The 23,616-nt window shown below is 38.2% G+C and overlaps 1 protein-coding gene across 1 annotated transcript; it reads left to right on the top strand.

Annotated features, from left to right (window-relative positions):
• Window positions 1–1,110: 1,110 nt before the first annotated feature.
• On the top strand, window positions 1,111–23,385 carry BMS1 (BMS1 ribosome biogenesis factor). The gene is made up of 23 exons (XM_082054374.1): window positions 1,111–1,195; window positions 1,527–1,764; window positions 2,157–2,347; window positions 2,733–2,812; window positions 4,368–4,556; window positions 5,060–5,202; window positions 6,518–6,639; window positions 7,299–7,495; window positions 8,227–8,363; window positions 8,929–9,749; window positions 10,563–10,664; window positions 11,826–11,983; window positions 12,518–12,599; window positions 13,595–13,671; window positions 14,685–14,867; window positions 16,557–16,745; window positions 17,332–17,512; window positions 18,052–18,110; window positions 19,107–19,229; window positions 20,272–20,419; window positions 21,325–21,500; window positions 22,034–22,195; window positions 22,887–23,385. The coding sequence occupies exons 2-23, from the start codon at window positions 1,589–1,591 to the stop codon at window positions 23,121–23,123; spliced, it is 3,933 nt and encodes a 1,310-aa protein (XP_081910500.1). The 5' UTR covers window positions 1,111–1,195; window positions 1,527–1,588; the 3' UTR covers window positions 23,124–23,385.
• Window positions 23,386–23,616: the final 231 nt, after the last annotated feature.

The raw sequence follows: 23,616 nt of genomic DNA on the forward strand, positions 1-23,616 counted from the left end.
TGTCCTTACGGGGTGGTGGACTTGGTGTCTGAAAAAAGACCCCATCTAAGTACTTTTCCTCTGAGTTCATGGCACTGGAAAGCCCCCCCAAAGTCCTTGGTAAGGATCATGAAGTTCAGCAATGCCAAGTGCAAGATCCCGCACATGGGTCAGGGCAATCCCAAATGCAAATACAGTCTGGGTGGAGAATGGACAAAGAACAGCACTGAGGAGAAAGAGTTTGGGATGTTGCTGGGTGAGAATCTCAATGTGAACCAGCAATGTGTGCTCACAGCTGAGAAAGCCAACCATGTTCTGGGCTGTATCAAAACAAGTGTGGCCAGCAGGTCTAGGGAGGAGATTTTCCCCTCTACTCTAGTGAGACCCTACCTGCAGTGCTGTGTCCAGCTCTGGGGCCCCCAACATAAGGACATGGATCTGTTGGAGCAAGTCCAGACAAGGGCCATGAAGATGATTAGGGGGCTGGAGCACCTGTCCTGTGAAGATGGGCTGAGACAGTTGGGGTTGTTCAGCCTGGAGAAGGCTCCTGGGAGACCTTATAGCAGCCTGCTGGTACCTAAAGGGCACCGACAAGAAAGCTGGAGAGGGACTATTTACAAGGGCATGTAGTGATAGAACAAGAGGTAATGGCTTTAAATTGAAAGAGGGTAGATTTAGATTAGATATAAGAAATAAATTCTTCCCCATGGGGGTGGTGAGGCCCTGGCACAGGCTGCCAGAGGAGCTGTGGATGCCCCATCCCTGGCGGTGTTCAAGGCCCGGCTGGACGGGGCTTTGAGCAACCTGGTCTGGTGGAAGGTGTCCCTGCCCATGGCAGGGGGTGGAACTAGATCATCTTCAAGGTCCCTTCCAACTCAAACCGTTCTATGACTTTCCATGTTTGTGTTTGTTGTTGTTTTGTTTGTTTTGTGGTTTTTGTTTGTTTTGTGGGGGTTTTGTTTGTTTTAGTTTTGTTTTTAATGATCTTTTTCTCATTGATTTCTGTGGCCACGGCAGCTGGTTCGTACCGGGACAGCCACTGGTGGGCGCTGCGGTGACTGACCGCATAACCCGGGCCGCCGCCGTGTGCGCCGGCAATGGGGCTCCGCCGCAGCCGCTTCCCCCGGAACTGCAGGCGCAGCCGCTGTTTCCGGGGGGCCGCCATTGCGGGCTGGCCGGTGCGGCTCCACGCGGAGTCTGCGGCGCGGCGGGACAGGTGAGTGGCGGCGGCCCGGCGGAGCGGCCCGGTGGGGAACCCTCTGCGCTGCCTCTGGGGGTGCGGGGACGGTCCGCGGTGTGCCCGGCAGCCCCCTGCACCGGCCGGCCCGAGACCCGCGTCTTGCCGGGTACGGAGCCCAGCCTGGGCCGAGCCCTTCGGCCCGGAGCGGCTCAGCCTGGGGCGCCGCTTTACACAGGCGGGTGCGGTGCTTTTCGTGCGCGGCCAGACAGGACAGGAATTAGATGCTATTTTAGGTGGTTAAGCGATGTTTACGCGATGCTGCTGTGCGTGTCCTGTTTGTGCTGACTGCGTTTTCTTCCCTTGTCAGCTGTGCACAGTGTCACACGAGCTACCCACATCGTATCGATTGTAAACAGTTGTTAGAATAAGATGGAGGAAAAAGAGAAGAAGAAGCATCGTGCAAAGCATAGTGGGCCAAAGGCAGAGAAAAAAAGGAAGCGTTATCTCAATGACTTGGGAATAGGAGATGAGGAGGATGCTCGGAAGAGAAACCCCAAAGCCTTTACAGTCCAGTCTGCGGTGCGGATGGCCAGAACTTTCCATAGGTAAGACGTGGGAATTGGTTATAGAACATGCAGTGTTGGCTGGATGGGCAGGTGTTGGCTGGGGTTTCTTCTTAGCTCTGTGTAGAGATATACATAGTGTAGTTTTCACTGGTGTGCTCACATGGGTTTCATCATTCACCCCATGGTGTTGCAGTTTATGTGTATGTCAGCAGTGAGATGCTTTCTGCATCTCTGTCACGTGTTACAGCTGTCTTAGTCTTAACGGGAAAAAATGTGTATAGCTCCTTAGACTTAGTGGGAGTTCCACATACAAAGTAGTATTTGGGTTCTTGGTGAACCTTTGTGTCCAGCCTCTTGCAAATACTGAAGATTTTCAAAGAATGAATGTTACTCTTTTTAAAGTTCTGTATTTATTACAAATTTCTTCTCAGAACTCAGGATTTGAAGACTAAAAAACATCACATTCCTGTGGTTGACCGTACTCCTTTGGAGCCACCTCCTGTGGTGGTGGTTGTAGTTGGCCCTCCCAAGGTTGGGAAGAGCACGTTAATAAAATGTCTCATTAAGAACTTCACAAGGCAGAAACTGGTTGAAATCCGGGGTCCTGTTACAATTGTTTCAGGTGAGAACAAATATATGAGCAGTGGAAATGCTTATTTTGCATTCCTTGTTTGTCTGGATTTTAGAGCTAGGATGTGTGCCTGCTATTGTAATTTTCGGCCATTTTTAAGAAATCATTTGGATGTGTTATCAGGCATGCTTAGTAAAAGAATAGTGAGATTTGGGCTTTTGAAGGACTTGTCCTTTTTTTTTTTTTTTTTTTCCCTTCTTCTTCCCAGAGTTTCTTCCATCCCTCAAACTTGCCCTAGGTTTTCCTTTTCCGCTGGGTTCTGGTTTTTGTGTGTTAGATAAAAAGTATCTGGGACTCAAATTCTAGGAACTTCAGGAATGTGACCTGAAAAGAAAAGCTTGGTCCCTCTGTTTCATTTTTTGAATACTGTTTTCAGGTAAAAAACGCAGGCTAACTATTATTGAATGTGGATGTGACATTAACACTATGATTGACCTGGCTAAAGTTGCTGATTTGGTAAGTTAACAATGGCGTGTGATTTCTACTATAATTATATTGAAAATACTCCTTTTGGGTGGACTGCACCAGTGTCTGATTATTCACTGCTATCAAAGGCAAAACTGTCTTTCATTTCAGAGAGAATGGGACTAAGCTTGACAATAAACCTAATCTTCTGGAACAAATCCTAGGACTTTCCTCATCCTGGATGTGGGGAGAAATAAAGTGTGTGTGTGTGGTGGTGGCGGTGGGGAGGGTGTGGAAGGATGGAAATGCAACTGAACTTCATTGCTAATGCAACTGGTAAACTTTTAATTAAGATCTTATCGCAAGCCAAGGTGATAACATGACTTTTCATTAAGAGATTTGGTCAAACCGTGTAAAATCTGAAAATGATTTTTAGTCAGGAAGTTTTCAACTAATATATAAGGTAGAAGCATCCATTAGTTTACTAGTAGAAAGATCTATTAGTTTACTAGTTTATTAGTTTACTACTCTGATATTTCCAGCTTTGAAGATTGCAGTGTAGCAATATGACTGATTTCAGTAGTGTGGTCACCATTGTAATTTACTTGTAGCTTTTGGTTCAGTTCTCGATGTCAACGGATCTTGGGGTCCCACTGCATGATCCACTTGTGTCTTTAGAACTTTACGTTATGTGTAGATTTGGGATATATTATTCACAGCTGCTTAGGGTTTGGGATCCTTACCTAAATATTAACTATCTAAATGCATGCACTAATACATATATACTGTTGCATGTTTTGTGCTCGAGGAAGGGAGATATATTAAAAAATTACAAAAATTTTCTGGTAGTAGATATGATAGATGTTTGAGATTCTCATGCACGTGGTGATGCTGATAATCTATTGGTTTCTGTTGTTAGGAGGCTGAGATTACATAATTGCTTGCAGATCTCTGTCATCAGTTCCCACGTGTTTTAAATTCTTGATTGCTGAGGCCCTAAGATGTCTTGACTTCAATTTTCATGTGGCTGTTGGGTGCTGGTTTTCATTGTCAGTGTGTTTTAGTGATGCATAACAGTAATTGCAATGTGTGAAGTAAGTTTGTCTCATTTAGCTGAAAGATTTGGCCTTAGAGACATTAGTGCATCCAAGACAGAGATATGCAGTTTTTATTAATTTTCTCAGATATTCCTGGAAATATCGAAAGATACTCAGTACTGCATGTTTTAATTCACCAAGTGAACACTTGTGCAGACCTTAACATGATCCTGTATGTTGTTGCTTTCATAGAGCAGTCTTATTCTTGTGTAGTTTTCTTGGAGACAATGAGCAAATCAAACCTATATAAAGGAGATTTGATTGACTGGAAGCAGAGATTTGATTTCTTAAGCCTCACTAACTTCTAAAACATCTAAGATCTATACTTTAATCTATACTTTAATTAAAAAGCCCAAGTTGATTTTCAGGTTATGTGAAAATAAAGAACAAAACTTTTCGCAAGATTTTGGTTCCCAAGTGCCTTATGACTTTAAAGGTGTGGTCTTTGAAATTACCTGATGTGGGCACTGTGGTATTGTTATAGTGAAATGCTGATATTGTGTTTTCAGGTTCTGATGCTTATTGATGCCAGCTTTGGATTTGAGATGGAAACATTTGAATTCCTGAACATTTGTCAGGTGCATGGCTTTCCCAAAATTATGGGAGTTCTCACCCACCTGGATACATTCAAGAACAACAAACAATTAAAGAAGACTAAAAAGAAATTAAAGCACAGATTCTGGACTGAAGTGTATCCGGTATGACATTCAACATTAATTTTTCCATACATTTTGCATTATGGAAGCTAAATTAAAAGGGGGGCAATACTTGAATACTTGTTATGTTCTTACATCTTTTAAATAATACTACAAATGTACAATGCTGCTGTTGTATCAGATTACGTAATCTTTCTTCCATTTGCTAAAATACTTGTTTAATTATTCTCTACCCCAGTGTGACTAGCTACTAAACATGTGATGCTACTAAAAAGATCTGTTATTCAGGTACTGTGCAAGGAGGATCTGCTTGTAAGTCTGAGAGACAAATGAACCTTTGTATGAAGTTTTCTGTATGTGGGTTGTTTTCCTCTGAAGATGTTAGGGACAACTTTGTTGAAGTAAACTAGTTAGTTTGTTCTTTTGCAACCAGTTGTAACCTGTAATTTATGGTTATGATTTACAAATTACAATTGCATTACGTTTTTAGCTTTGTAGGTAATAAATTGATGTTTAATGTTTTTATGCCTCTTTAATGTGTTTAGGGTGCTAAGCTGTTTTATCTGTCTGGGATGGTTCACGGGGAATACCAAAAGCAGGAAGTTCACAATTTGGGGCGTTTTATCTCAGTTATGAAATTCCGACCTCTTACTTGGCAGACGTCTCACCCGTATGTTCTCGCAGACAGGTGTGTGCTTTTCTCTCTGTTCATCCATCTTAGTGTAGATAGTGCATTGCTGTTTAAAAAGAACCATAATATTAGAGCCAGTCAGCTCTGTGTGTGAATGGATATGTGGAGTTATCTGGATGGCTTTGGGGAAATGAAAGCATATGCTTCAGGTTTGTGCCAATAACTTTCGCCATTCAGTTTTCACTTGCATCAGATCATGTAGATAGGCCTTTGGTATATAGTAAACACTTTTGAAACACTGAAAAAAGAGTTAAAAGTAATTCTGCTTGTTGATGATTATATTGACTTTCTGTGGAAAAGGAGTAGCATTCCAGCAATTTATCAACAGCTGGCAAATTAGTCTTCTGAGTTTCCTGGAACATCCCTTCTGCTCCATCTCCACGTATAGCATTTACTTCACAGTCTCTTTGGAACGTGGAAGGAATCTTGATGGTGGCTGTGCCTATCTGAGAAATTACCTCACCTTTCATATTTTATTGCCAGAATCCTTGCAGTTATGACTAAACTCCCACAAGAATCCTAGGTGCTTAGAATAAGTCTCTTTTAAAGCTCTAATTCTTTAGAAAAAACTGTCAGAGAAGTAGGTAAGCATCTTGCAAAGTCCTGCAAAATACACAAAGTAAAATGAGGAAAAATTAGAAAAAAAAATACTCTGTAGTCATTCAGTAACATTTTTTAAGTTGTTGTAACTGTTGGTTGTTGGGCCAGTTTGAAGCTGATCTGCAGCCAGAACATGTGTCCCATCCCCTCCTTGGCTGTGTGTCTGTGTTTCCTGCCATGTGCAGTGTAGAAAGGAGCTCTGGAGGGAGTTTCTCCCTCATCTGCCTGAAAACAGCCGAAGTTTCCCTTTCCTGTGGTAGTTTTTGTGTTGCTCCCTGCCATGATTAGGAAAAAGAAGGTATTGTGTGGCTGCAGGGAATGCATCTTTCAGCTGTTTTAGGGTGGTTATTCTGTTTTCCATCTAATGACGAAATTGATTTGAAGAGGATTTGTGTGTGGAAAGTATATAAACAATAATTAAGACGTGCTAAGAAAGCAGTAGATGTTCAGTGAAATGTCAAGAAGTCTTCTGGAAATATATTGTTGAACATGATTATGCAAGTTTTAAAATACAATTTAAAATATTTTTCAAAGATACTTTTTTCTGTGAATTCTTTTCTTATGATCATTCTTTTTTGATTATTAGAGTCTGCAGGGCACGCAGTCGCAGCACTGATGCTGCAATTATCTTTTCCTACATTACATTTTTTCAAAAGTTACTGTTAGGACTGCTGGATATTCTAACGCTTTTTTTTTCCTTAATGTTGGGTAGAATGGAAGAGTTGACAAACCCAGAAGATGTTCGAGTCAATCCCAAATGTGACAGGAAGATATCACTTTATGGATACTTGAGAGGAGCACACCTGAAAAACAAAAGTCAAATTCATATGCCAGGTAATTTAACAGATTCTTAAAACTGGGTTTGTACTGATCTATGAATAACAACATAGCTGTTGCTATTTTTATTGTGGAATGATTTATATCTTTAAACTGATTTTTTACCTTCTTAAATACATGTTTTGCTTTTAGGAATTTTTTTTGATAATACATGTTGTAAAAAATCTTTGTAAATAGTTTTGTTGCAGCATTAAACAGAATATTGCCAGTATCTGAAGATTTTAAAAGGTGCTTGAAGTGCAAAACACTCCAACCCTAATAGTGAAAAATAAATTTGGCTTTTGTAAAATTTCTCATATTCATTGAATAAATGTAATATTTTAAGTGAATGACTTAAAAGCTTAAATTGAGAAATACTTCAATAATAAATTTACAGACCTACTCAGAGAAGTGAGTCACTAGTTTTCTCATTTAAAAACAGGCAAGGAAACCCAAAGCTTTGCAGTATTCGGGTGAACTCATGTTTGGTTCTCAAAAGTTCAGAGTAAGGCAGAAGAATTGGATGTTGGCTACAGAGCTTGCTGTTGATGCATCACTGAATGCTACAATGTTTTTTTGTGTGGTGTGGCTGCTTTAATTTTTTCATGGTGAATTGTACAAATTCCAGGAGCAAAACTTTGTGAAAACCTGGTTGTTTTGCTTGTCTGTCATCCCAGGTGTAGGAGACTTTACTGTGAGCGATGTGAGTTTCCTACCAGACCCCTGTGCTCTACCTGAGCAGCAGAAGAAGCGCTCTTTAAATGAGAAAGAGAAACTGGTGTATGCTCCTCTTTCAGGAGTTGGGGGCATTGTGTATGATAAAGATGCTGTTTATATTGACCTTGGTGGAAGCCACGCTCATGAAAAAGAAGAGGTGAGGGGATGCTGTTGATGGTCTGAATTCTCTTCCAAACTGTAGGTTTTATCCTTAGGGTCAAAATAAATGTTTAAAAATAAGCTTCTTTAAGATAACCAATCTTATTATATCCATAGTGGGTAATTTCTTTTTCTTCCTCTAAGTGATTTCAGATGAGGGATATTTTTATTATCTCTGTAAAATATTGTGTAAAATACTTGAAAGAGTAGTTAGTAAGTACCTAAAGTTAGTTTCTTAAACTTTCCAAGTGTTGACTTTAGATTTATAAAGTCTTCTGGTATTGGGATATTATCACTCTTATTTGCAGGGCAGGGTGATTGTGGGAGAACACTTAGAGCATTTGACCGTTCAAAGGGAGGGGAGAGGTGGAAAACATTTGCATACAAACAGGTCAAATTCAATTGTTTTCCCCTGTATTTTGCCAAATGTTAAATACGTTTGGGTCTGTGATAATGTGTGCTTGCTGATGGTTATTATAGTGCTTGCATACTGTGAAGGAGGCCCCCTGTAATTTTTCTTGGGTTAATGTTGTATGCATTCTTGAAATGTCAAGAGGGGAAGGGAAACCTTGCTATTCTGAGAAAATGAGGGTTTTTTAAATGCTTTGGCATTTTTTTCTTGCTTATGTGTATTTCTGCTGTTTTAGGCAGATTAAAGACTCTGTTACCTCTTCATTAGAAATTTGTTTATTGACTTTAATTGAAAAGTAAACCATCTTGACTTTCCAGGAGGAAGTGAGACCAAATCACGAACTAGTTCAGAGCCTCATCTCCACACATTCAGCCATTGATGTCAAGATGGCGTCAAGCAAGGTCTCTCTCTTCATGGACTCCAGACCCTTAGGTTCAGAAGATGTAGGACAAGAGTAAGTTTTGAATGCTGAGCAGTGTTCAAGCATGAATGTATCTTTAATTTCAGGCTCTTTATTTAGCTAAAATTCTCAGCAGAGCACAGTTAGTAGAATGGCTTAATGCCTAATTCTTCTTCTTCTGAGACTACTCATATGCCACATGTGCATTTTGAGACAGAAATAATTGATATTAGAAAAGTTTAGCAAGCAATACAGTTCTGCCTTCCAGGAATTTCTTGCGGATATAGCCCTAACCAGCAAATTTCTATTTCTCTTCAGAGTTTTGGAGAATGGTGGTCATAATCTTCGGTAAAATTCATTGTATAACCTATTTGCATTCCATGGAAAATGAATAAATATATTAGAATTATTTATGGCTATAACATGGGATGTATTCTTGAGTTAAGAGGTGTTCTGTACTTAACTCCATTGCCTTTTTAATGTTCTCCATAACCATACTCTGTTTTTATTAAAACAAAATTTTGAAATATTTTTAAATGTTAACATGAAGCTTCATTGTTTCATTAAAATTTCCTTGCACTTTGCCATTTTACTCTGACTGTGATCTTTGGGAAAACAGGTTTGTGATGCCAAAAGAAGAGAGACAGATCGATTTGAAGACTGGGAGAGTACGTCGGAAGGCATTATTTGAAGAAGAGGAGAAAGAAAATGATGATGCAGTAAGTGATGAAGAAGATGACCAAGAAGAAGAAGCAGCAATGTCTGAGGATGGAAGTGATGGTGATGATGAGGATGCTGAGGAAGAAAGTGACAGAGAGCTATTAGGGGAAGAGATGGGTCTCAGGAGAACCAAGCGTCTGAAAACAGAGATTGCTAAAGAAGCAACTGTTAGTGAACTGCCAGCATTTGCAGACAGTGATGATGATCTTGAAATGAGTTCTGAGGGAGAAGGAGGAACAAGTGCCCCTGAAGATAATGAGATGGAGGAAGATGAGGAGGAAGAGGAGGATGAGCAAAGTACTTACGAAAATGAGAGCTCAGATAGTGAATTTGAGTCTGCAAGCGAAAAAGTAGCTGAATCTAAGCAGCATGAAATAAATAGTGAAGGTACGGAAATGAGATCACAAATCTCAGATCACAGTCTGAAAAGAAAAGCAGTGCTCACTACAGATTCAGGAAACTGCACAGCAGAAGAGGCATCGGAATCTGAGGTTGAAAACTCTTCCCTTGATGAGGGTGATGATGAAGAAGGATCACATGATGAATCAGAAGTTGAAGAGTCAAATAGGAAGGGGATTCGGGACACTGAAGCAAAGAAATCTGGTCGTATTAAGCCGACTAAACTTAAATCTGTAGAAGCTGAGGATGATGATGTGGAGAATCTACTGAGAGAGGAAGAGGAGTATGAAGAAAAAATAGATTTTTCTGCTGACACAACAGGTAGACTGTAAATGTTATAAGTTTTTGCTGTCCATTTTTAATCGGGTTCGTTGTTAATGGATATTATAAATATTATATAATGTTGCCCCTCTAATATATATATAGTTGTTAAGTCGCAAAGTTCAAGTTTGAAAACCTGGGATTATCTGCTCTTAAGCCTTTGATTTGCAATGTAATACGCGGGTCTTGGGTTTCCTTCCTCTAAAATGGGGGTTGTTTATTTTATAAACTTAATTGATTCTGCATACTTTTCTCTTCCACTTTAGTCTTTGTGGCTGTGCATGTAAAACACGTTATGATGCTCTTATCACATTTAATAAGAAAAGAACATTCTTTGGGGAGTGTTACTAAAATGTATTAACTACTGACTGAGCACCGGAATGAGTTGCCTAGGGAAGTTGTGGAATCTCCATCCTTGGAGATACTTGAAAACCATCTGCTCCAGGTGATCCTGCTTGAGCAGTGAGGCTGGACAAGATGACCTCCAGAAGTGCCTTCCAACCTCAAACAGTCTGTGAGTCCGTGAAGAAGACATGTATCATAAAATAACCAAATCTGTTACTATTGCTTATAATCTCTTAAAATTTTGACCTAAAATAGGATTAATCAGAAAAAAACGAACCAACAGTGATATAATTTGTTAGCCACAATTCGTGTTTCTGTGTATATATGGAGTATGGAAAAAAAGAAACTGTGGGTTGTGTCTACATTTCTTAAGCCTGTCGTGGTCATGTTCTTATTTAAATTATTTGTCTCCTCCTAATTATTGTCCTTTTTTGGGGGTAGAATGCATTTTTTTTTTTCTCTTTTCAGGTGCACTCAAGTGGAAAGAGGACCTTACACAGAAGGCAGCTGAGGCCTTTCTAAGACAGCAACGTTCAACCCCCAATCTTCGTAAACTCGTATATGGAACAGGTACGGATCTGGCTGGAAACTTGTACTGTCTTAATATAAGGTAGCTTTATAGCTGTTGCCAAGTTTGCAAGTCTGAATCTTTGAGCGTTGCCTTTTGGTGGGAGGCTTCAGAGGTTTTTAAATTGCTGATACTCATGACTTTTTAAATTGCTGATACTCATTTTCACTAATTGAATAAAGTAAGTTTTTACTTTTCCAATAAAAAGCATTTTGAGCTCATTTTCAGAACTACTTGATTTTTACTCATGTTTTCTGGTATGACTATCTCCCCACAAATATTTATGTTTGATAATTTATGTAAGTATCTGGTAGTTGTTACGCAAATCCATTGTATAATAGGAATTGACTTGTTTCACAGAGGGACGTTGTTTGTTGGCTGTTTTCAGGAGCTTCTGTCTCACAGTGACTGAGAGGGGAATATTCTCTTAGACATGACTTAGTATTGTCATGTCTGTAATAAGGGCGTTTGTCAAAGAAAAAAAGCTAGCCGTCTCAAAGGGAAGAGAAAATTGTTATGTGTATAACTCGTCTTGTTTAATTTGCAAATTTTCAAGTAGTTTTCTGAGTGCACAAACCTCATCGTGCAGAACCTCTATAGAATACAATGAGAATTCATCTTTGTAAACTTTCCACAATGCAGGTGCAGGAAGACTTGCTGACAGATTCTGGAGTGTTCTTGATTTACAGACTAGGTTAATGTTTCTATTCACAGTTTGTTTTCGTGTTGTTTCTGCTTATGATATTGAATGAACATCCTGTGTTTATGTATTGGGAAATATTTTTTTCAGATTATTCCAGTTATGCAAATAGAACCAGATTTCAGATTGTTCAAAGAAATTTGAACTATGTGGAATCTGTGAAATGAATTACTTGTTTGTGTGTGGAACAGCTGTACAACTGCAGTTCACTGTGATCACAGTGTGTAGTATCTTCCTGGTTGCTGTTAACCTTATTTTGTTCTTGTATGAGGGTATTAATTTTACACTGGATCAGTGAACCTTTTTAATCAGTTGTCTATATTTAAAACTATTTTAAGTTTGCATGTTTTTTTTTCCTCGAACTACTGCAGGTGTTGTGAAACATAAGACAGAAGGGAGGTTGTTAGTGAATGTAATGCAGGTACTGTGGGGGAAATAATCACAGCTTGTATGTTTCATTTAGCTGTTGAGGATGAGGACCAGGAGAGTGAGGATGCAGGTGATGAAGTTGGAGGTTTGTTTCGTGTCAGCCGTCCAGACCAAGCATCCAAACAGAAGGCTAATGCTCTTGACTGCTCCAAATTTCTGATAGAAAAGCCACAAGATTGGGATTTAGAAGAGGTAATAATCATTGGATAATTGTTTCTGCATATCCCAGACTGGTTATGTCCTGGCTGCATCTCATAAAGTGCTGCTGAGTTGTCCTTGCCACAGACCTATGGGAACTATGGCCAGAGTGTCACATCTGCTGCTTGCTGTCATTAGAAGTATTTACAAGCTGACAGATTCCAAGGTCTGGAATGGAAAGTTAGAATACACCAATATAATGCTTGGCTCTCTTAACTATTCGCTGGATTGTAGTTCGCTATTTGTTTACCGAAAAGTAAAAAGCAGGGGAATCACGAGTGAAAATGTGATGCAAGGTAGAGACCTTGTTAGAGTAAAGACCTCTGGGCAAGAGTTGAGTTGGTTTCACATTCCTGCTTTTGCTGAGACATTGTGTAGTTTTGGTAATTCATGGCCTAATGTGGAACTGTGCATGCGAATATCAAATTATCTCTGAGGTGGGAAGGTGGAGGAGTGGTGAACGTATTGGAGAATGTTTCTGTTGATGATAAGCTGTAACTGTACAAGGCGATAACACTTATTTTGCAGGTTATGAGCAGTATTCGGGACTGCTTTGTTACTGGAAAGTGGGAAGATGACAAAGATGCAGCAAAGTTACTGCAGGAAGATGGTATGTGTAAGACTTGTAAAAATTATTAACGTACACAGAACTTTAAATAAAAGTATGGCTTTGTAGTTATGAATGTTTTGCATTAGTCATACACTTGCAAATTTTTTCAAAATATTGCCTAAAGTATCATACAGATACTAATATAATTAAACATCACTGTAAATCTCTGTACAAACAGTAGGCAAGAAGGACGTTCTGAAAATTTACTTTCTGAAAAATAGTGTGTCTATTTTAAATTAGGAAATGGAGTGCTTAGTGAACACTTAGATGTGCCAACTTTGAGTTATATATTCCAGTTTAGCTATTCACTCTATGTATGGTTTCTTCTGTTGGATAGTCTTGGTAAAAACAAGCAGAAAATATTTTTTAATGGGAAGACAAACATTTACATAAGACATTTGTCATTGACATTGGACTGAAAAGTGAGATGTTTTGTTCAGATGTTTTGGAGGTGGTATTTGTATTTGTTTGAAGTAGGAAATACTTAGAAAATGTTAATAATATGGCTGTATGTTATATGCAAAATGATTTGAGGTTTCACAGGCTTCTGTAAGCTTTTGTTTTTAACTTAAAAATTGTCTGCTATATGTAATTTTTTAATTAACTTTATTTTTTTTTTTAATTAAAGATAGGAGCTTGATTGCTTTGCTGGTTTCTTGTGTCATTAGAGTTCTAACTAATGTGCTGTGTGGTCATGTGGAATGATCTAAACTTTATTTAAATTTTTGAAATCATAAAGACATTGAAAGGAAAAAGGAGGAGCCACTGAGTTCAGCTGAGAATTTTCAGCTGGAACTATAGAGAAGGCAGAACAAACTTAGAAAACTGTTGTTGGGAAGAAGAAACATTTGGGCTGAAACTAATCTACAAAGCAGTACTGAGAGATACACAGTACTGAAAATATGAGAAATTGTATGGAACAACACAACAGAATGGTGAACTGCAATATAACAGAATGGTTAACTGTCAGATATCTTGGGTGCTTATTGTTGCAGAAGAGCTGTATGGAGATTTTGAAGATCTTGAAACGGGTGTTGTGCACAAAGGAAAGCCTGCTGCTGAAGGAGATGAGGTCTGGCCTGTATATGTGTGTTCTTTAGCAACGTACATTTATATGAGTTTCTGATCAAGTGATAGGCATTCTATGTAATAAAGGTAGTTTTCATGAATCGATAGGAAAGAAATCAATGGGAACAAGGGAGAAAAGTTATGTATATTACGGTCCTTGGAATCTACACGTATCTAGAATGGCACGTTTTTAGTCTCAAACTGAATTATTTAAAGTTAATTATGTAGGAAAATTCACCTTCACTTATGTAACAGTAGGTGTCAGGCTTAAACAAGAACTGGAGGTTCTGGAGGTATGAGAGCAATATTTTAAAACCAAATGTGATCATAACTGTTTGTACTATGTCACTTCATCTGATACAGAATATTACAGAGCTCAGTTTAAACACAACAAATTGTGGAAACTGACACAGTTTCCTCCTTTTGCCTCTTATGCTGGTGGAAGCAATTTTATCCTGTGACTTGGATATCTTTCAGGAACAGCTGTAGTTGTCTGTGACAATGCAGATTGAAAAATCAACATTTTTTTTGTCTGAGCAACATGGTGGCTTTGCCTTTAATTATAAAATTGAGGGTAATGGTGTCATTTTGGTGGCTTTCAAATGATCTGTGAACAAACTTCCTCCTCTCTGGCCTCTAGCATGCTGCCTTCCAGTAGTATTACTCATGCAGTATTACTCAGTGCTATCAACAATTACTTTTTTATTCCGCTTTTATTATGTGTGCTTATTTTAGTTATAGAATAACAGGTCAATTCTATGGTCTGTTCCCAGACATTAAAATAAATGTTAAGAAATTTTCTCTGTGGAGAGGGATATGATTAGATCATGAAATGTTTTAGTCATTACTGAAGTTACATGTTCTTGCATGAATATCTTAACTAATTTCTGTCAAAAAATGAAATATTTTTAATGTGTTTAATAACTTGCATTATAACAAATTAACAATACATATTAAACTGTTAATCAGAATAGTTTATTTTCAATGAAGCATTTTATGTATTTGACTGTTGATTAGTCTGGAAGTGAAGAAGAGGAAGAAGATGAAAAAATGTCCAAACCAGATCCAGAGGAGGAAGAAAAGAAAAAGGAGCGCATGGACAAGAAACGGAAACTGAAAGAAATGTTTGATGCAGAATATGATGAAGGAGACGCCACATACTTTGATAATCTTAAAGAAGAAATGCATAGACAAGCACAGGTACAAACTGTTAACCTGGCAATTTATCTTACTATACATCTTCAAAAATAGAGTTTACCCAAAGGTTTTTTCCTAGAGATAAACATGACATTCAGGAGCTACTTGAAAAAGTACACACAAAGAAGCACGTGCTTGCCAGTTTTTTATGGTTTAACTTTTTTATTCCATTAGGTGGAAAGCAAACAAACCAAGCAGGTGAAAGCTTAAGTTGACTTAAGTGGTTAACCATATTCTAAATCACTGCATAAGTCATTATGTGTCAACTTTATCTACTTAAAAGTTTTTGACAGTTATCCGTTTGTCCCTTAGTGGTGGAACTAGCATGACAGGTCTCAAAATAAACCCAAAACATGAGAGAGAAGTTTCCCCTCTGGGAAGAGTGGGGATGAAGGAGCAGTTAAAAAAAAAAAAAGGCATCTTTGTATGTATAGGAAGGAAAAAAATCTTTCTCATACTAACTTTTGTCAAAAATTTTACTGGTATTATTTTTACTGCAATTTTTGCAATGTTATTAACAGATAAGTAAGTTCTGTGTGGCAGTTGTTTTATCAAACTGTTGATTTGAGGAGAAAATAAGTGATGACCGTTGCTTGGTAGATGTGGTAGGAGTTTTCAGGATACCTGTATTCAGAATTGGAGGTGTTGATTTGGTTCCAGGCCTTGGTTTTTAGATAAAATCTTGTAAGCTTAAAGGTAGCTTCTTTATTTGGCTGACTTGGGAGAACTTTGCCTTACATTGCTGATAACTTCACTGTCTTCTTTTCTGACAAAATCTTGCCCTAAATAGTCATTAAATTAATCATTACCTTTTTACATTAGCTTCTGTCATAAGTGATCATATGAGCTCTGGTATGCTGATGTACTTACCAAGAGCACTTAAAGCGTAAGGAAGGACATTCCAGTAAAAGTGTACAAGGTGATTTACAACTATTTCACTTGAGTTCTGTTACAGAAAACATGTCAGCAGTATTCCTGCAGGATGGAAGTGCAAGGATCTCAAACTGGGGATGTGTGAAACCTTCTAAAAAAAATAAACTTGGACCACAAGATCTGTTCCATATCTCAATACCTTGAGAAATGAAATTAATAATTAGTTTGCTTAAGCATGGCATCTTATAGGTAGCTGAACATCAGGAGCTAGAATAGGAATGCGAGGCTTCTGTTATTCACCAGGATATATTGTTAAATATTTACACAATATCTGCATTAATATGGAACAGAAGAGCTTTAAAAGACCCTTTTGATGATATACAGTGTGAGGATGCACGGAAATATTTTTAAGCTGCTGAGTAGATAGGAGCCCAGCCTCCTCATAAAGTGACACCTTAAAGCACAGGATGTTAACTTTAAAAGGTACTTGAGCTTCTAAATCAAAAATGTATTTTTGACAGTTGTATCTTTAAAATCCAAAGTCACCATTATGAAAGGTATATCAGAAGTCACTCAGTCATTTGCTTCTCTTGGGTACTGTCTTTCAAGTAGACTAACAGGCCCACTTGGGATTTCAAATTGGAAGGAATTCATGGTGGCAGAGATCTTGCTCTGAATAAAAGTCACAAAATGTATTAGATCATTCCTGAAAGATTTATATAAATGTTAGCATGTTTTAAATAGAACTGGCAGCTCATGAACAAGTTGTTAATACTTGAATTTTGTAAAACACATGGTGTCTTTCTCTTTGGTACATAGCTTAATCGAGCAGAATTTGAAGACCAAGATGATGAGACCAGAGTGCAATATGAGGGCTTCCGGCCTGGGATGTATGTTCGAATAGAGATTGAGAATGTCCCATGTGAATTTGTCCTGAATTTTGACCCTCATTATCCCATTATCCTGGGTGGTTTAGGCAACAGTGAAGGAAATGTTGGATACGTACAGGTATGTAGCCAAAGCTGTGAGTGCACTTGTATGTCAGTATGGGTGTATTTCAGAGTGACTTGAGTTAGTATTAATTTTTTGTTTATTAAAGATACAGTAAACACAGAGAGAGACCTTCATCTTTGCTTCTGGAATAGGGGATTTGGTTTTGACACAATTAACACTACGGTAGCAGACAATGGATTTTTACAGGCTTGACTGGATAACTGGAAGAAGTTACTGTTTAATGTTCATCTGCAGAGAAGTCTCAGGACTAAAGTCTGATATTATGATTGCTAAATTGCTCTGAGGTTCATGGTCTGTGGACAAGTGCCTATAGAAAAGTTACTAGCACATATATACATATTTCATATAATACTAGCTCAGATGCATACAAACATGACTACAAAGTGAGTGAAATACTGATTAGCTTTTATCTTTCCAGTCAACCTAGTGTTAATGAGAATGTTCGAAGATATGAAGTGTACTGAATAAAAAAATCTTTCAGATGGAAGTTGCTTTCAATCATTCCTGAAAATTAAGGCTTGAATTTCAGAATTAATGTTATTACCCTGTAATAGCATTGTTCATCTTCTCTTCTAATTAGTTGCGCCTGAAGAAGCACCGATGGTATAAGAAGATACTTAAGACACGTGATCCTTTAATCCTCTCATTAGGGTGGAGGCGATTTCAGACTATCCCCATGTTCTACATTGAAGATCACAATGGACGTCACAGGCTTCTGAAGTACACGCCACAACATATGCATTGTGGAGCCACTTTTTGGGGTGAGGGCATTCTGGAGTTACTATCTGGTATCACTTAAGCATTATGGAATTATTAGGCTTTGGAGGATGTATCAGGAAACACAGCCAGTATCTTTTGGAATGAAAAGTCTTTAAAAAGCTGTCTTCCCTGTGGAACATAAAATAACACCAAATATTAAGGGAAAACAGGCAGTTGCCTATTCTTTTTGAGTAATGATTTTTAATTATTTGGCTTTTAATCAAATTCTCAGCATTCTGCTAGGCTGTGTTGTATCAAAGAGGAACCTTATTTGTTGGCTACATTAGAGAGACACTTGTACACACTATGGGACCAGCCCTGCAGATGCTTCGGTGCATGAGTAACTTCTTGTTAACCATTCCTTTAACTTTCATGGGGCTGTATATGTGAGTAATGGGTTGAATGCTCTATTTACCTTTTATTTCGTTTTATTTAGTGATAATATTTGGCATGTATTTATAAGCTTTTTCTGACTTTAAAGAGAGGCTGGATGTTGTATAGTAAAGCTTTTCATAAATTCTAAAATTTCATTTTCTTGTAGGGCCCATCACTCCTCAGGGGACAGGATTTTTGGCAGTTCAGTCTGTCAGTGGCACAACGGTAGGTTTGTTATGACAAGATGTTGATTATTGCTTTCCATGGATCTTTGGTAAAATATGTAGATTTGGGGAAGAAGTTTTACATATGCTAAAGCGATGATATTGTAGGAGCTGAGAAAGCAGGTGGACACAAGCTTTTGGAACGTGTATTGTGCTAAGATAGGAAACTGGGTGGAGGTGCTTATTTTTTAATAATTTTCATCTGCGACACTGAAAATGACAAATATTGCTTTATTATTTTCTATGGAAGGATTTATACCTACATGATTTTCAGGTACTAGGTATTTATATAACTTTTAAAATTTACACAGGATGAGACACTGATGTTCCTGTTGAAAAAGTTCGCCCTCAGTGTGGTTTCTCTCAGTCTTGTTAGAATGTTTATGGGTATCTGAGTTAATTTACGTAGCGTTAAAGCAGTATTTATCAAATATGACCTTTGTCACATATGTGTTACCCAGAGGTAAATCTGTGTTTACTTACAATGTATAACAGAAGCTTTGCATGGCATTGTAATGAGTAGAACAGTAATCAGAGTGGTCATTATTACCTCCTTCCTAAAAAATGCCTTAAGTCCTATTGCACAGTCATTGTGTTACATGTATTAAAAGGCTATTTTCATCATGTGTCCCTGGTACAATATAGTGATTTACAGCGGTGCAAAAAGCACTTCTCCTTTGAGACTTTCTGTCTGAATAAGATTCTGTTTTGTAATGAGAACACAGTAAGGTAGATAAGAAGGACTCTTAGATTGCTTCCAAGGTAATTAGAATGGCAGTTCTGAAAATCTCATTAGTGAATGGGAGGGATGTTATGTCAGCAGCTCCTCAACTAGTTTGTATGAAGTCCATTCACATTTGTCATGCTGCTGTATTCCTGTAAAGGTTATAAATTCTGAACTCAGACTCTAAAAAGCAGTGAAATCTTATCAGTGAAATGTTTTCTTCACTATTTAGTAAACATACATTAAGCAGTGTCTTTTATCTCTATGTTTCAGCCTGATTTCCGGATTGCTGCGACAGGAGTTGTGCTTGATTTAGATAAATCCGTAACTATTGTGAAGAAATTAAAGCTAACTGGTTTTCCATTCAAAATTTTTAAGAACACTTGTTTTATTAAGGTAGGTATGTATACTGTAAAGCCACATGTACCCATGTTAGGAAGGAATGCAACCTGGGACTTCCATCTGTCCATCTGCAGAAGTTCCCTGTTATTATTGCGTAGTGTTCTGGATCTCAGTAGCTGCTTGGGTTTTTTTGAGTTCTCTTCACAGCGTCAGCTACAGGTACTGATCATTATCCAAGAAATATGAATTATTGTTAACCCGACAAAAATTCTGGAACAGTCTCCTAGCTCACATTCGGGAGGGGGGGTTTGGTGTGTTTTTGTTTGGTTGGTTTTGTTTTGTTTTGTTTTATTTTTTTCCCCTTCCTTCCTCAAACCCACTGATTATCTTCCCACGGTGGCAGATAGCTCTAGAGAATGAGAACCTGTCCCTGGTGTCATTCAGGCAGTTTTATCCCACTCAGTTTCAGCTCTGGGATCAAGGATGACTTCTGTCAGTGCGTAGAACTTCACAATTACAGTTACAAAAGGGTTTGGGGCAAGAAGTGCTGCAGAAGTGAATTTTCATTGACCTTAGCTTCTTCTGTACTTGGGACAAGAAGCAACTAAGCACCAATCCCAACAGTGAAGCACTCAAGTGTTTGCACTAAGCATACACAGAATTTTGTCTGTCTTCCTTGTGATTTATGAAAGAACCACAACACTTGGAGAGATATATTGTATTAGAGTCTCACAGCCAGCAAATTAAGGCAGCTTACTTGCTTTTAAGATAGGCTGCGTTCCAGCAAATTATTTTAAAAGATAACTGGACAGATCATCTTCAGTATGTTCTGTTTAGAATTCTCAATGTATATGTTTAATGTTGAGAAGCCTTGCCTGTGCTATATGACTTTAAGCAGATTATTTTCAGTAGCTTACCTCGAAGTCAGCTCAGTAGGTTTTTGGTATGATCAACACTCTTAGGCTAAACACAATATTATGTTCTTCCTGTTTCTTTAGAAGATATGCCTGTGGGAATTACTTATGGTTTTGTGGCCTATGTAGGTCACAGAGAGAGACTTAGCACCTTGAATGATGGTGGTAATTCACACTTGCAGGGAATGTTTAACTCTCAGTTGGAAGTGGCTAAATTTGAAGGTGCAGCGATTCGTACTGTGAGTGGTATCCGAGGACAGATCAAAAAGGCCCTTCGAACTCCAGTGGGTGCTTTCAGGGCAACATTTGAAGACAAGTTGCTGATGAGTGGTAAGTTGTACTTTCCATGGAAGTTATCACACAACTTTCATCCTGCTTCACAGATTGAAAAGCCACGTCTCAGAATCTCTGGGATCTGATAATTGAGATGTGAATACAAAGAGAACGGAATATCTGGTGAGATGCAGAAGGAAATTTTAAAAGTAGATTTTATGTTGAGTTTCTTTCGCTTATACACAGAAGTCATAGTATGCAGATGGAAAGGTTTGTCTTGGAGGCCTGTTTCTTTGAGTGTTTTAAAGTGTCTTCACTTTTCTCCTTGAGTGTGAAGATGAATTGTATTTAGTGGTACAAGTGTTAGAAGGGCATTTTTTTCTGAGAAATCCAGACAGGCATTGTAACTCTAGTTAACTTTTTTTCCCTAACCTTTTGGGGAAATTATACAGGGGATATGCGTAAATGGTCTCCTGTGTTTGCTTAGTGTCAACTGTGTTGTTGAGAACATGAGTTTATGCTTATTTGGGTTTATATGACCTCTGTTTTCCTAAACTTATCAAAATTATGCATAGTGCAAAATAAAGGCAAGTTAGTCCTTTTATAAAAACAGGCATATGAAAAGCAAATAATTTTTTGTTAGTAATAGTAGAAGCACAGATAGGTCTATGAACTCTGTTGCTAGTTTTTTAATTGTACATGAATAATGAATAGTGTGGTATTCAGCTGGCTTCTTTTTGGGAATATGTACTGGTTATGACTTTATGGGGATGTGCAGAATCCAAGTGTACAAATAGTTACTTTGCTTTTGCCTGACGTTGAAGAGATGTGGTATATATACCAAACAGAGTGCTGTCATGTGGTCTAGGTGTTATCTATTCTATCCAGGCACTCTTCGTTTAAAGCGTGCATGTGATGAACCGCGTTGTTATACAGCCAAGTAACGTTTCGTTTTCTTTTAGATATTGTCTTTGTGAGGACTTGGTATCCTGTTTCTATCCCAACATTTTATAATCCTGTGACATCCTTGCTGAAGCCAGCAGGTGAGAAAGATAGTTGGAGTGGAATGAAGACAACAGGCCAGCTGAGGCATGAACGAGGCATCAAACTGAAACAAAACCAAGATTCTCTCTATAAGGTATATTTGATAAGTCTTTTTTTTTTTTTAACCAGTGATCACAGCCAGATTTGCACTCTGCCTCAGACCTGTGCAGACCGAGAGTAGCTAAATACATGTTCATACATACACATGTGTGACTTCATATTTCTATCCACAAGGCACAGTCTTTCCTGGCATGAGACAGGGATTAAAGCAGTGGAAAACAGGTGGGTGTGGGTCATTGAGAGTTTATAAAGCAATCCGTAGGGGAGAAGTCTTCTCCAAAAGCTTACTGAGACTCCGGTCATGGTAAAATAGCGGTAAACATTCCATTCACAATTTGGTGCAAGGATGTCAGGGAACACTTTTTTGAGTGTTTGGTGGAGGTGTTGTTTTTTGTTTTGTTTTGTTTTGTTTTTTTTTTGGGGGGTGGTGGTGGTGGTGGTTTGTTTGGGGGGTGTGTGTTTTTCTTTGTTTCTGGTGGGTTTTTTGTGTTTGTTTGTTTTTTTTTTTTTCCTGAAAGGTGGAAAACAAAATAAAAGCTTATATACATTCTATATCCATTCTTTTAGCCCATTGTGAGGGAGAAAAGGCATTTCAATAAGCTCCACATTCCTAAAGCACTGCAGAAGGCACTGCCTTTTAAGAACAAGCCTAAGAATCTGGAGAAGAAAGGCAAGACTCCAAAAGACCAGTGGAGACCAGCTGTTATCAGGGAGCCTCATGAAAAGAAGGTAATTATCACTTATTCTGAAACAAGGACTCCCGAAGGGTAAATGTGTTGCTTAGACCTTTTCTAACTATTGTTTTAGCACTTGAAGCTACTGCTAGTGCTAAAGGCATACATGCCTCTAGTGAAATATAATCACCTGCAATTTCTTTTCTTTCTGTTTGGCATGTGGAACTGGCTCTGAGTGGATTGTGTCTACTTCTTAAACTAGTAGGTCACCTGAAGCATAAGTAGGACTTGTCCTTGTCAGAGGATGGATGGAGTGCTACATTTCTGTTGGATATAGTGCTCTCACATTATGGGTGACTTAAATTGGCAGCTGCAGTCTTTTATTTGAGTTGTCATTGCCATATATTATTCACAAAGATAGGACTTGAAGCGAATACTCTGCTTCAAAAGTTGAGAATTACAGGGTGCTTGCAAAGCCAAGAAAATCCAAACTTAAACTTAAGTGTCTATAGTAGCAATCAGGCATAGCTTTCTAAATAGCATCTAACAAAAAATCAGAGTTCACAAAAATTCAACCTTTGAGTAACTTCCCAATAACTGAAATGATTAAACCATTTTAGAAGGTGCAGAAATAATTAGGAACTTACCCTGAATTTCTGATTCATTATATGGCTCTCTGAGGTTAAACTGTTACTTGATCACCAAAACTGAACTCTTGTCTATTGATTCTCTGTTTTCTGTTTTAGATATCAGCTCTGCTCAGTGCTTTGAGTACAGTGAATAATTACAAGATAAAGAAAGCCAAAGTAAAACATCGGGAACAGCTTAAAGAGTATCTCAAAGTTAAGCAGAAGGAGGATGAACAGAAATTCAAGAGGCAAAAGGAGGCTAAGAAAAAAATCTATCGCATCCTGGGACAAAGGGAGAAAAAGATGCAGAAGTCAAGCTTGAAAGGATCTAGCAAGGGAGAGAAGAATATGTAAAAATTTAATCAGATTTTAGGCCAAGTGAGGAAATAGGGTAGCTGTACAATTTTGTGTTGAAGAAACAAAAAGGCCTTGGACTACACTGGGGAAAAAATGCAAATATTCAAGCTCTTGAGTACATTTGGCAATGTATATAAAAATAAGATGTGGAAGTATGGATTGTGGTTTTTCTACATGATATTCCAGAGGACTTTGTATTTTAGTATATTTCTATCCATACTGCACATTCTATCTATCCAATAAACTATTTTAATGTCAATTACAGAATATTGTTTGTGTTTTGTCTTAGCATTTAGTGGACTTCTGTGGGAGACAAAACTCCTCTGGATATCTCTGAATGTGCTTTTGTGTTGGTAGTACTCAGAGTCATTGCCTCAATTTTGCCCTTGGCAAGTCTTCCATTAAAAGGTATAAAGATCAGCTGTTACTGGGCAGGAGTTTTGGATTCTCTAGCTTGGATGTGCTAGCAGGTGCCACCAGCGCAGCTCAC

This window comes from Streptopelia decaocto (assembly GCF_964273445.1).
Source record: "Streptopelia decaocto genome assembly, chromosome: 5".
Lineage (NCBI taxonomy): Eukaryota > Metazoa > Chordata > Aves > Columbiformes > Columbidae > Streptopelia > Streptopelia decaocto.